At 43.2% G+C, this 14,372-nt stretch overlaps 1 protein-coding gene across 5 annotated transcripts in view; it reads left to right on the top strand.

The window, feature by feature from the left end:
• LOC119163319 (stromal membrane-associated protein 1) overlaps positions 1–14,372 on the top strand; it is a 178,856-nt gene that overhangs the window by 144,485 nt on the left and 19,999 nt on the right. For all 5 annotated transcript variants that reach the window (XM_075872938.1, XM_075872937.1, XM_075872940.1 and 2 more), the window contains 2 exons: positions 1,394–1,654; positions 11,988–12,064. In XM_075872938.1, coding sequence (XP_075729053.1) covers positions 1,394–1,654; positions 11,988–12,064 — 338 coding nt within the window. The remainder of the gene's footprint in view (positions 1–1,393; positions 1,655–11,987; positions 12,065–14,372) is intronic.

Genomic DNA, 14,372 nt, shown 5'->3' on the forward strand with positions numbered 1-14,372 from the left:
CGTTCTTTGTACGCTTGCACAAGTCTACATATTTGATAAAGCAATTTCCGAATAGTGCTCAGTTGGAAGTGAGCACTCTCTCCTCTTGTGTCGGTCTAATCCGCCGTTACATTCCCCCGTTACATCTTTACTGTAAAGCGCTGTACCAGTTCACTGTGTTTAATTGCTGCTGATTATTGAAGATTTACCAAATTGGTTTGGCTCAATTATCTCACTATCGCTGCTGTGTCAACCACTGCAAGTCATTTTTTGTACACCGCAGTATTCCTGAAGAAGTGGTTTGTGACAATGGCCTGCCATTGTCATCGACTCAATTTTGACTCTTGGTCCAAGCCTACGGCATCAAGCATGTTACATCTAACTTTCGCTATCCTCAAACTAATCGCGACTAAGACAGACACCCTTACTTGACACTTTTAGCCTGCTGGTAGACTCTTTTGAAGAATGGATATAACCCGGTGGTACTACCATCAAATCCTTCTACAACGAAATTGATGGGATGCGCAAAGAATTTCGTTTTAGTGAAATTTCATCGATAAAATTTAACAGTCTGTAAGATTTGATGATGATTCTTTGGTGCCAGCAAATTCATGCACTGAGCTCTCGCTAATGCAAACATAGTTTGCCCCCACACCGAGTGAATGAATTTGATTTGCTTGCATTAACATGCACTGAATACACAGAAAATTTGGAGTTATACTCAGGGGATAAATTATCTGAGATTTTTGGTGCACAAGTTTGCTTTACGGCATGCCTTAGCAGTAATGCAAAGAGGGCGGCCTTGTGATGACAGCACCTAAGCATGAAGCTTAAGTGCTGTCATCTTCAGTTTCAACATGCGTCGTCACTCAACTCTGGTTCAGTTAAAAAATAGTCTTGAGTGGCGCATGTTTTTCGCAATGCAGGTGCACACGTGATGCCATAGGCACGACGAGTGACATTGGATGCAGCCCTGTGTCTCATAATGATACAAGCAAAGCATAGCTGCTGGAAACTGGCTGAAAGGCCACCTCCACACTTTATACATCCAGCGGGCATTTGAAAATAACTTTTTTATATAATGTCCTTCTCAACTCCAAGCAATAGCTCTCTAGTGAACAGCTTTGAATTGGCGTAATGACAGATTCGAATTGGCATGGTAACGAAAGAGTTAAGCTAACCACAAAGCACTGGTGCCATGATGTAAAAACTACTTTACACAGTGTATGAGCACTCCCATAAGCTACAGCTTGAGCTACAGGCTTTTTAAATGAAGCATTTGCTAAATTTTACTTGTGCACATTTAAAATTGGTTGACACTGATACATGGAATTGAGCCCACTAGAATAAGCAGCTAATATTTGTGACTGTGCGTGTAGTGAGCTGTGAAACAATATTCTTGGTAATGGTGCAGAAATGGATTCATCCGGAAGTGGACCAGTCCCAGAGGAAGACCCGTTTGACGAGTTCCTGAGTGCAGCCCCTGTTGCCACTGCTGTTTCGGCACCATGTCTTGAGAAAAAGAAAAACCTCATTGGTCATACTGCTGAGCGGCGCTGCGTACTCACTAAGGAGTCAATCCTATCCCTCTATGGCACCCCACAGCCTCCTACCTTTCCTGCAGCTGCTGCTGCTGGAGTGCCCATGCAGGCTGCTGTCTATGGAGTGGCACCTGGTGAGAAAGCATGCACTAAATGTATGGAGACCTTTAACAAATTTTTGCTGTTGCCGTGAAATACTATGTATCTTTGCACTATTGTCTAAATTGCTGTAAAATTATTTCATATTACAGTACAGACCGCTTGTAACACAAGTCGCAGTGTCGCGAGTATCCCCACTGTAAGCGGTACTGCACTATAACCAAAACAACCTTTTTCAAGGGCCACGATTGCACAAAACGTGTTGAGCAAGCAACCTCCGAGAATTGAAGCATGCGATGGATGATTCTTACAACTTTTAAAATTTACGAATACTAAGACATTCAACGTCTATATACCCGCAATGCACATTTAACAAATGCGAAAATGGGGGATCGGTGGTGGGGTAATTAAGACAACAAGCACCTTCGCAGAAATTCGTCGACTTCTTCTCATGCCGCCTCGATTATGCGCATTACACGAAACTATGTTGAATTACGTCCGAAATATCGTGCACTAAAAGACACCTGACCTCAAATAGTGCCCTTCTTCTTAACCGCGAGCACGTCGCAGCTGGTGATCACGAGCTTTGACATGCCGGTCAGAAAAAAGTCTCACGCGGCTAAGCTACTTCAAGGGGCCATCACTCTCGTGATGGCCACTGGGCCTGGCCTCGAGAATTGGGGTAAACCTTTTGCGTAAGCCTCTGGGAAGTGTGGCTTTGTTTGGTACGACCATGTCAAGCTCCAGGTACTGCTGTTTAATTTATCGTACGGTACCAAAGCTAACACGCAGGTAAATACATTTTCCGGGCTTGCCTAGACACCTAGGCAGGCTACGGTCCTGCAATTCCCAAAGGGGACGCGGACAAAGAAAAGCAAGTGCTTTCCGAGCACCGGCCAAGCAGGAGAGAGCCTTCCCGGCGCACATGTCACTCAGCGTCGGCTGGGAACATGCGCCGCACCCACGCATGGTATGATCTGTTGCCACGCACTGTCACTATAGTACAAAAGAAAGAAAGGGAGCGACCATATGGTGAAAATGCCCATGAAATGGTGGTGGGTGCGCCACAGATATCCATACACTTATGCGCTGCATTTCTACAGTGCTAAAGGCAAGGTATTATCAGTTTTCGAGGTAACTACGCTGTGACTCGTGCTGCCAATTGCATGTATCCAATTGAATTCCATCGTGCCGTCAAAAGCTGAATACGCATGCCATTCACTTCATTACAGAACAGAGCTATGCTTGGGTTAGTGTATGTGGAGATGAGGTAAATCGTAGTTTTTGTTGTAATAGGAGTGCATCTGTCTTTCCATTCACCAATCAATGTTATGAATAAGGTTGTGTGCTTTCGAATACACGCTTGTTCGTGTTGGCAGTACTTTATATTCAAAGGAGATATATTGTCACGGGGTCGTGACGTGTACAAAGGGACAACACTCGATGTTCAGATGAAACTTTTTATTCGGCCAAACTTAAGGCCAGGAAACTGAAGGTAAGATTACAGCCTATGTAATCTTAATCTCTGTAATCTCTAAAATTACAGCCTCTGAAGGTAAGATTACAGCCTGATAGTGGCGAACAGAACGTCAGCCGGTGATCAACTGGCAAATGGTGAAGTGTCGCCATTTATACACTTGCCATCGAATATTGTAATGTTATCGCTAGCCACGACGTAGGTTTTAGAATAACCTGAAATGTCCACGCAGTGGGCGTCAGGGTGTAACCTTAACAAAAGTCAGGGCGTAACCTTAACAAAATGATCTACTGCAAACCTGAACTTTCTTGAACACTGTAGGCGTGGTTTGCACTGAGAATAACTGACAGTGAAATGAGGCGATAACAAAAATTGAGAAGGGAATGTGGTATTGCCCCCCTTTGAAAAAAAAAAAAAAAAAAAAAAAAAGACATCGTCCTGATGCTTTAATGAAAGACTCAAGTGGTCTCGTCGCGGTGGTCTAGTGGCTAAGGTACTTGGCTGCTGACCAGCAGGTCGATGAATCGAATCCCTGCTGAGGCGGCTGCATTTTCGATGGAGACTAAAATGCCATAGGCCTGTGTGCTCCGATTTGCGTGCACATTAAAGAACCCCAGGTGGTCAAAATTTCCGTAGTCCTCCTCTATGGCGTCTCTCTTAATCATATGGTGCTTTTGGGACGTTAGACCCCACTGTCACGGATTACGGGCTGCTGCCGCGGGGTATGAACTGAGACATGACTCCATTAACAAATAAGCCCATTTAATAAACACTCACTACAAAAATACAAAAAATGTACAAAACAACTAGTAATAACTCCAAAGTAAACTATAATTAACCTACAAACAGAACTCCAGCTGTTCTAAAAATGCAAACTAAGCCCCGCTAAGCTCACACTCGGATCGTTCTACAAGCTAAACCATCCTAGTCAACGTCGGGCATCTCTAGCCTCTGCTCAAGATTCGCTTCGACCTTGCTTGACCAAGCTGATTCGAGGCTGTCAACGCTCGACGAACGTTGCCGTCCTTGCCGCTGCCGATGTGGTCGCTCGTTGTCGTCCAGGGTGTCTACCAACCTGGAAATATTGGAAAAGTCAGGGAATTTGGACCCTTCTGGAAAAGTCGGGGAATCTGTCTCCTGATCTGGGGTACCACTACTCAAACAAGTTTTGATAGATTAATAATTTTACAAAAAAAGAGTTGTTCGTTGTATCGAAAATACTAAACGAAATGACCACACAGTGCAATCATTTTCCAAGCTTTATATACCAAAAATTGATCAGCTATCCTAACTACAGCTCGCTATACATACACATAGACAAATTTTACATGACCCTCAAATTCTCTCTTCATCTTGATCATTTGTCCATTCTCAATATCACCATAGGCACAAACGACTTGTTCCGAACGCCTATGTTCCAAACCAATTATGGTACTCAAACTCTTGCCTACTTAATGCCACATTTCCTAAATAACAACCGAGAAACTATTCGACATACCACCTCCAAAAAAAAGTTTCATTACCTTTTGATTAGCTCCTGATCCTTCCTTTATATTGTGCAATTGTCATCTGTTATTTTTTTCTCTTTCTCTTATACTGTTCTCAACCATTGATCATCAAGGCTCGTAAAAACAATTTCATGGACATGTTATATTCTTGTGTACTGAATATAGCTAGTTTTCTTATTATGTTTTGATTGCCTGTATGCTGTGTGCTGTATTTTTACCATATATTGTTACCTATTTTTGCCCATGCTTTGCAGTGTTCCACTCCTGAGCAATGCATGGGTAGGGAGGCCTTTGTCAGGCAGTCGTATCTGCCTTCAAGTCAGGCAGTCGTATCTGCCTTCAAATTCAAAAGTCTGGGAATTTCTGAAAAATCTCGCCTGGTCTTGGAAACTGACTTAACCCTCTGCAACCATCACAAAAATAAGCATTACCATTGATCACAGCTTAAAAAGCCACTCCTTCGGCTGTGACTACAGTGAAGAGCGAAAAGTTGTATGAAAAAAAAAAAAAAAGCAGTGCGTAACTGTTGCTTCTTAGTGACGGCGCAAAAGAGTACACTTTCCAAAAGAATACAGTCGAATCTCGATAATTCAAACTCGAAGGAGCCCAAAAATTTGTTTGAATTAAAAGAAGCTTGAATTAACAAAAGCTAAATAAATGGAGGGCTCTCCATGCAGTGCCGCATGCGCATTGAGCTAACACACGAGGGGGAATTTTCAGAAGACTTACATTTATTCACAAATAACAGGACATCGGTTATTAATTGAAGTAATTGGAGATGTGCGTCTGCACACGTTTGCCTTGCAGCGATCTTGCAAAGCATTTCTGCTTCGGCTTCAGCATTCTCCTAGCAAAAGAAGTTGCGCGCGGAAATGTCTAGTGCCGACACTTTCTAAAGACGACGATGACAGTGACTGCGTAGCGGAGCAGCCACAGCATGGCCAGCACGTGATGAGAAAGGAGGAGCGTCGTAGGGACGGGAAAGGAGGAACGTGGCACAGGCGTAAGAACTTCCCCCCCCCCCCCACCCTCAAGGCGCAGAGCCGTGTTCCCGCAAGGAGCAAGGGCGACAGAAGATAGTGCCTTTGATAGTGCTTTTTTCTTTTCCTTCAACCACACATTCATTCAACCCAGCGACAGATTTCTTTTTTTTTTCTCTCTCCGCGTGAGCGTTGGAAGAAGAAGGGTCTTTACATGGCAGGGACGGAAAAGGGAGAAGTGTGGCACAGGCGCGTCGCAGATCGGCATTTGAGAGAGTGCAAACATTCCACCACAGCTTTTCCTTTTTTTTTTTTCAATTCTTTCGCGCGCAGCTTTGAGGTGTTGCAGGTGCGGTCGCGGCATTGGGCGAAGTGCTGAGAGCATTTTCGAAGCGCGGTATGTTCGAATTAACCGTCGCAAGTGCTTGCATGTTCGAATTACCGGGCGTTTTCGCCCATTGGAATACACATAGTTTTGACGGGACCTCATCGTGAGTTCCAATTAACCGGAAGATCGAATTAAGCGTGTTCGAATTAAAGAGATTCGACTGTACAAAGTTTACTGACATTATGGCACCCGCTACGGGAGCCGTGTACACAAAAATAGCAATAAGAAAGGCACAACATCCCACTACAGTTTTTTTACTTTGTGACCCTCGCCTGTATATTTGTTGGTCCTGTAACTTTTTTTAAAAAAAAACAATAAACTGAAAAGGAAGAAATGAAATAAAGTATGCCTAAGTGTGTGACATAAGCATCGGAAGTACATTGTCGGAAGTGTCCCATCACTCATGTTCAGCATATGTGCGATTGTCTGCATATGCTGGTATCCCAGTCGCAGGCATGATGCAAGCTTTCCTTTCACCAGAACATGCACATTTAACAAGTCAGTTTGGTGGCCTGTAGAGTCCACATGTTTAGTGAGGGCGTATGAGGTCACGCGTGGTTTCCTGACATCATATACAAGTTTTGTTTAACCCTTTCCTTGATAACACTGGTCTCACTGATGTATTGGTTGTCACAATTGTGGCAGCCTATAGTAAAAAAGACTGTGGAAATTTTTGCTTGGCAACTTGTCCTTCACATTGTCTAAAGCATTCCCTAGCTGCCATATTCGTACAAACACTATGTTGATGTCTGTTACTTCTAAATATCACACAGCACATGACTTTCCAACCACAACATAATTCGTGTCGTTCAATTTGTGCATGTTTGTCTTGACCATGATTTGGCTCGGCTTGAAGGTCTTATGATTCGAACTAGGACTGCCATTAGCAGAGGCTTACTGGGCTATGCCATGCTTTTTATTATTATTATTATTACTATCATTATTATTGGCAATGCGACGACAAACGTCCTCAGCTACACACTTATTGCTGGTAGCTCGCGTTTCAAGGATCGATGATTGTTTGAAATAAGAGCGCACTACGTAGACGCAAACAGGATAGACAGGGACAAGCGCTTACTACCAACTGAAACTTTATTCAGAAAGCTGTGAAATACAGTCAACTGCCAATTTTTTGGACACCCGAATTTTCAGACATGCCAGATAATTCGGACATCTTTGCGGCACTGCCACAAGCCTCATAGAATCAATGAATAAGGAAGTCTCAAATTTTGGACGCTCGAACTCCCCGGAGTCCAATTTTCCGGACTTTTTGACGCGACGGAAGGTCGGAAACCACCACTGACCTCCAGTGGAAACCACCACAACTGCGTCACACGCGATTACGGTCACATAAATGAGCGCGCCGGTCTAGTGTGGCGGCATCTGTTGCTTGGACTCGTTGATCGTTAACGGAGAAATACACATGGCCTCTGAGATTCCTAACACTAGTCGTGTTTATCGTGCAAGGGTGCTTCGCTGACAATCGAAACTATCCACCCTCACCACTCACCGATTTGGTCTGGCCACGCTGGCTATCTTGAATGTTTACCAGCGCCACTTCTGGAGTACCCGAGGCACCGTCGCCTGTCACCGCGCCGTTTTGTTTACGCATCCCACGTGGTGTTAGGCTAGCCTAGTGCGTGGTTGTGCGATCGTGTGAAGTGTGCTCTGCAACACTAAGCCTACGTGCTTCGACACTCGTCAGCAAACTCCTTTGTTCACATCGTGAGGATTTCACTTGCCTGTGACGGCCCCCACTCCGTCTTCGTAGTCCTCGCCAATGGCATCGAAGCGCGGAAAACAGTACCGTCTGTTAACGATGGAGAAGAAAGCCGCCATTATTAAGTTAGTGAAGAGTGGCCGATCGCAGGCTGACGTGAGCAAGGAGTTCGGCGTTTCCAAGCAAACATTTTCCGATTTCCTGAGGAACAAAAACAACATCTTGGAAGTGACCGAAAAACCGTCTGGTGCCCAAAAGATGAATACCCTGAGAGCACCCGCTGTCGGCTGCATGCATTATTTTTTAACGGCTCTTTTCAGAGCCACCCCACTGATGCTTTGGCAGAGTTCTGGAAGTCTGGTACTTTGACCTTGACCCTCTTGATCCCAGAACTATCAATCAAATGGTGCGTTTCTTGCTTGCATTCAGAAACATTAGCAAAATGGTGAGTTTTTTTTTTTGCTTGCATTGAAAATTATCAGTAAAATAATGAGTTTTTTTTTTTTTTGCTTGCATTCATTTTTTCGCACTGCCCAAATTTTCGGACGTTTTTCGCTCTCTAGAGGGTCGAAAAAATCGGCAGTTGTCTGTATATGCAGACAGATGAAAGCGTGTCGTGGCACATATGATAAGACCGAATTGTGAGCCAAAATAACAAAACCAATAAAATATTTATGTATGTCAGCCCCACTTTACCAACGCCCACTGTGCCTTAAAGCGATTGCTTAACGCCTATGGCATCTGCGACTGTCCAAAAATGCTAGCTCCTTGTCAGACAGAGCTATTGATGGTTTGCTCATGCAAGTCAAGTGTTCACGCGCTATATATGCAACTTCAAATGTAATCCTTGTGCTCTCATCTTTGTGTTTGTTAAGTACGACTGTGTTGTCAAACTGAACTTTACAGCCACATCAAGTGACAAGTAGGGCCAAAAAACCATCGTTGCAGCTGTGAACATGGCACGCATGTTCACACAATCTGTCGTTAAGGCATCTTCCAGTTTGCCCAATATAACAGGCACCGCACGAAAGTATGATCATGTCAACAACGTTAATCGACAAAACGTTACAGTAAGCGCTTGTCCCTGTCTATCCTGTCCGTGTCTACGTAGTGTGCTCGTATTTCAAACAATCATGCATTACCAACTCGCCCAATCAACCATATTTTCTGAGATTGAGTTGGGTAACTTCATCTAAATTTCTCATTGCAGTTTCCTGAGATAATATTACTAAATATATGATTACTCTTTAGCTTTATATCCATAGGAAAGTACACAAACGAAGGAAACCCACCGACATCTGTGATAAAACTGTGGAATCGAGGGAGCTGTTGCGCCCTGACAGATTCCTGCTTGCCAGCACATGTTCAAATGTCATTGCTTTAAATGTCTGCAATGAAAGCTAGCGGTAGCATCTGAGGACATAGTCGAACTCTAAGCGTCATAGCCCAGAGAAATAAAACATCAAGATGCATTTGTTGTCGTGGAAAAGAAAAGAATGAAAGAAAGAAAATTATGGAGTAGGGCTCCGTTCTTGCAACATTGTTAGTCATTGTTCAATGCGAGGAGTGCAAAATGTGCGAGTAGTAGTGTTTTTTTTTTTTTTCCTGGAAAGCATATACTAGAGGTGTGAAATTTAGGTAGGGATGCAAATCAGTAGTATATAAAACAAGCCATTTTGCATCAGATCCAATTCAATCCACATCCAGTTAAATCAGTAAATGCAGGTCGATCTAATCCAATACAGTCCATATCCTAAGTGGCCTGGGCTGTAACCATTATAATGAACTAGAATATACTCCAGTGGCAGAACCGGCCGCGCTCATGCGTCCTCCGTTTACACAGATGCCACGAGATGGTGCCACTTCTACATTTCCTAGTAGCTTTGGCTGTGTTGTTGGACTGTCGTGGGCTCCTTTGAACTTTCAGCTGCAGTTAATTTAACTCGTGTGTTTACATTCTGCCAAACAGCCAACTTGCTGACTCTCTAGCTCGGAGGTATCATTTTGGCCAGACACTTTTTTTTTCATACTTACCACACGCATCAGTAATCAGGATATTCTGAGCACATGAGGTACATTTATATGCGTATTCTTTAGAACTGACTGGATTTTGTCACTACTTAGAGTCTATTTACAGTGCACAGAGTTTTCCCAAGCAGACACAAGGGTCATGGAACTCTCTTTAAATCATCATGGAGAACCTGGAAAAGTCGGGGAAATTCGAAAAAGCAAATTGGTAGACACCCTGAATAAAGTAAATGTCTTTGTATATGAAGCACATACAATACAGAGCAAAAGGAAAAAATCGGCATTTTATGATACATCATTAAAAAGTTATACATTTTTAGGAGGCATGAGAAGTAGTTTTCCTTCTTATTTAAAACGAGAAATGCATGTGGTTTCATTGGCTACTTTAATTAAGGATGGGTGTGCATTTTATAAAGAAATTATTTTATAATCTAAATTTTAGAGTTGTGGTTTGTCCGCAGTCTTAATCCCGTCAGTGATGTATGACACTGTTGAACATTTGTTTGAGAAGGCAGTATAATCGTGTTTAATATCGTGGAAAGTCATTGTCGCTAAGAAACATTAATACAACTGAGAGAACAGTAGCATGTTCAAAGTCTCATGCACCGAATCAGTTAGTGACGACCATACTTCTCACGAGAAATAATTTTCATTGATTTTGATGTTCAGCCCTAAAAACCTGCTCCAAAACTAACTTGTGGCACTCCCAAAACACACCTTTTAGTGCACCAAACCTGCTCCAAGACTCTCTGCCAAAACTGCTCCATATTAGCATTATTTCTGTTTCCTGAGCTGCTTCAAAACACTCCACTTTCACCACTCTTTGGTTATTTAGTTTTATCTGTTCATACATTGTTTTAGTATGAATATTTTTGTGGGTAATTCAAAGTTATTTCATATTTTTGCTGTCATGGGCCACATGCATGTTCTTCTTGTATTGTCGCTTTTCATTAACTCTGAATTTTTATTTTTGAAATATACTTAGTGCGCAGGAATCGTTTTCAGAAGGAAGATAGAGCAGAGAGATAGGACTGTCCTATCTCTCGGCTCTATCTTCCTTATGAAAACGTTCCTCGTGCACTAAGAAAGCAAATTTCTTTCAAAAATGCAATACCAACCAGCCCAAGTAGCCACTCTTTTGCGGTAAAAGTTTCCCCATTCTGAAAGGATGGAGAACACAGTTAGCACCCTGAACATGACACCTTATTTCTTTTTTCAAGACATTTGGGCTGCTATTTTTGTACGGTCCTGTCCCAGAATGGAGGCAGTTAAATAAAATATCAGAGGAGAAGAGGGAGCAAACAGCCGATCGGCAAGTTGACAAAATAATAAAAATGTTTACGGCATGTAAATAAATATGTATTTATTATTGCGAAACTTCAATATTGGCAGTCATTGTTTTTCAAAGCTTAAAATTGAAGAGCGTGATGCTGATTTGTTTTGTTTTAATCCTGAGTGAACGCGTAGTGACGTCACAATTAGATGACTCTGTTTGTGGTGGGAGGCTGGTTGCAATTTTATTAACTATTAGCATGCGATTCGGGTAAGTCAAACACAAAGCAGGCTAATTCAATTCCCTGGCGTCAGTGCTCAGGTTTCTAATATTTGTCTGGAGACAGTCTTACATCTGTTTTATCAACAGAATACGGCTTCTGGCCGTTGGCAAGATCATCAACAGCACTATCATTTCCAGTTGTTGACTGTCAGATGAGCTTCGACCGATCCCGTGTGACTCCTTGTCATCTTCTTTTGATGTTCTATTCATTCCTCGGCCCCGTTCTGTGACAGAACACTCGGGAAACAGCTCCCTTGGAGGGAGCGGGGAAGAACAAGTAGCATGTCCATGTGTGCTTTTGGTGAATTACTAATGGATGGCCTTCAACTGTTGAGCATATTTAAAGTAAGCCACGTGTCTTCTGCCTGCGGAAGATGCTTGTAGACGTGAAGTTCATTGAGCGTGGGTTTGACTGTATCTGCTTCTTGTTTTTATACAGAAAACGCTCGCAAGTCTCTTCACAGCCAGGATATATTTTGATGTGGTGCTTTTTAGACGAATTTGGTCTTTGCTGCACAAAAAACTATTGCATCATGTCAATCACTCTTGCCTTCATCTGCACTGTTTTGATAATTGTGATAATTTTAGCAAAACGTGGTAGCAGAGGTACAGCCCTTACACAAAGCTACAGTAGTTCACTTTCATTTGTTGAGGGAAGGCAACGATGAAAGTAAATGTCTCTTATTGGTACAATGTTCTGCCTACTTTTCAGGAGGTGGCTTTGCAACTACAAACGTGTTTCTCCAAGGGGTCGCATCAATGCCTGGAGGCAGCATGCGTCTTCCTCAGGTAACACATTTAATGCACTAGCTTGAGTAAACCTCAATGGCTCTAGTATTAAGTTGAATATTCCGTGTGTTCATGATGTCAAAAGAGATCCCTTTTTTCATTTAAACATTCATGTAAAGTGTTGCAAAGAGCAGTTGGTATACAAAGTGAACAGAATTCAAAACTACACTACAATAGAGGGGCAGGCAGTTATTTCTAGGGAATAATGCCTTAAAGCTGACATGTTCTACCTCTTTCCTGCTCCTTGGAGAAGGAGAGCATTCAGTGCTACCCAGGTTTTTGTAATTTCTGCCCTAAGGTTCCCTCTTTTCTTACTTAAACAAAAATTTGGAGTGGCCTCATGAGCCTTTAAATGTATTATCGTCATCATATGAAACCCGAACAGCGGCAAGCCTTCACAATGGTATAGTGCGCGCCGTCTATTTATCATTATGGACTGGCGCATTCATCCTTTTTGGCAGCTCTGTGCATACATGCGTGCCTGTCCATGGTGATAAGTGGACAGCGGTCACTATATGATAGTGAAGGCTTGCCGCTGTTCCGGTTTCATTTGACACCGACAGTGCACAACACTTATAGTGTGGAATCTCAGTGATACGATTACGGTTGATGAAAATTTTGCAATGATACAAATTTTAAGGTTGCTTTGGATGCTCTACGTTATAAAGAACAGGCCGTCGTTCGGGCATGTACGAACAGTGTCCTCAGCCGCCGCAGATGATACGAATGCACAAAAGACCATTTCATATGAGCGGCACGACGCTGAGGGGCCACCGGCCTACCGCAACTGCCGGAGGTTTTTTTACACCCCACTTTTTTTCACCTCTTGTGCTGCCTCAGTCACGCAAATAGCGAAGAAGCGTTGCATTCTGTCCTCGCCTGTTCCGGTTGCTGTACCGACCTTCCTCCCCCATACCACTTATGAGAAAAATAAAATCCCTCGTGCGCAACTAGGGAAACAAGTTTGTGAGGGGAAGAAGGGCGACAGGCACCAAGGAATGGGTTTTTTCCTTTTCCTTACTCCTTGGGCGACAGACATGCGTAGCCTTTCTTGTTTCCTGCTCTGGTCACATGCCCAACAAGGTACATCAGCCCTTTCCAGACAGCTCATTGTTTTCTTTTTTTTTTTTTTTTTGATATCCACGCCATTTTCACGTGGTGTTGGGGGCTCTCGTAAACGCCAGTTTTGCTGCTCTAACTGCTGTGCTCATATCTTTTTCGAGAGTTTTCGGACTGCTTAAGCTTGCCACATACTGGAAGGCTGAAGTGTTCGTTATGTCTAAGAAGCGGAAGGCCCTTTCTTTCAAGGAGAAAATCGAAATTCTCAGGAAGGTCAATGAAGATTCCAAGAACAAGTGCACTGGCTTGGCAAAGTAGTCAGGTATAGTGCCGTCAACTCTCTCCACTATTGTTGGGCAATGAGAACTAATCTTGAAAAATGCCCAGCGCTTAGTTGCAAACATGAAGCAGGCGAAGACTGCTTCACACGTAAAGCTGGAAAACTTTCTGCTTCCGCGGTTTCGCGAAGTGACCGCAGCCGGCGTCAATGTGAATGGCAAGGTGTTACGCGAAAAGGCGGACAATTTAGCACTTTTTCTTGGCATCGACAACTTCCAAGCTTCCGGCGGATGGCTGCACTGTTTTAAAGAACGGCACGAATTAGTTTACAGAGTTGTCAGTGGTGAAGCGAAGAAAGTGGACAAGTTGCAAGGGAACGATTGGCTCAACACGCTACCGGCTCCGATTTCGGACTACACACCGTGTGACATATTAAACGCTGACGAGGCGGAACTCTTTCTTTTTCAACCTTCAGCCGAAGAGGATGCTGTGTGTGAAGGGAAAGGCTTGCCTGGGTGGTAAAAAAAAGTAAGGAGCGTGTCATCGTGCTTTTTTGCGCAAATGCCGACAGCTTTGAAAAAATACAGCTCACTGTCGTGGGCAAATCAAAACAGCCAAGGAAACAAAAAAGCATGGGTGACATCAGATTTTTTTCCGCAAGTTTCTGACAACTTTGGACCGGGAAGTAGCAACAAGAAACAGAAAAATTTTGCTTTTCGTCAACCAGTGTTCAGCCCATCCAAAAGACTTAAAATTTAACAGTGTCGCTATAATGTTCCTGCCCACAAACACGATGAGCCGTGTACAGCTGCTGGACGCGGGAATAATTCAAAATGTCAAACATCATTTTAAAGGATTGCTTGTGCGGAGGCTTCTGGCGAAAACTGATCGCAAAGATGAAAACTTGAAAATTAGTCTGCTGGATGCGCTACATTTTCTTGCGATGTCGTGGGATAATTTGATACAAGAC

Source organism: Rhipicephalus microplus, chromosome 9 (assembly GCF_043290135.1).
Source record: "Rhipicephalus microplus isolate Deutch F79 chromosome 9, USDA_Rmic, whole genome shotgun sequence".
Lineage (NCBI taxonomy): Eukaryota > Metazoa > Arthropoda > Arachnida > Ixodida > Ixodidae > Rhipicephalus > Rhipicephalus microplus.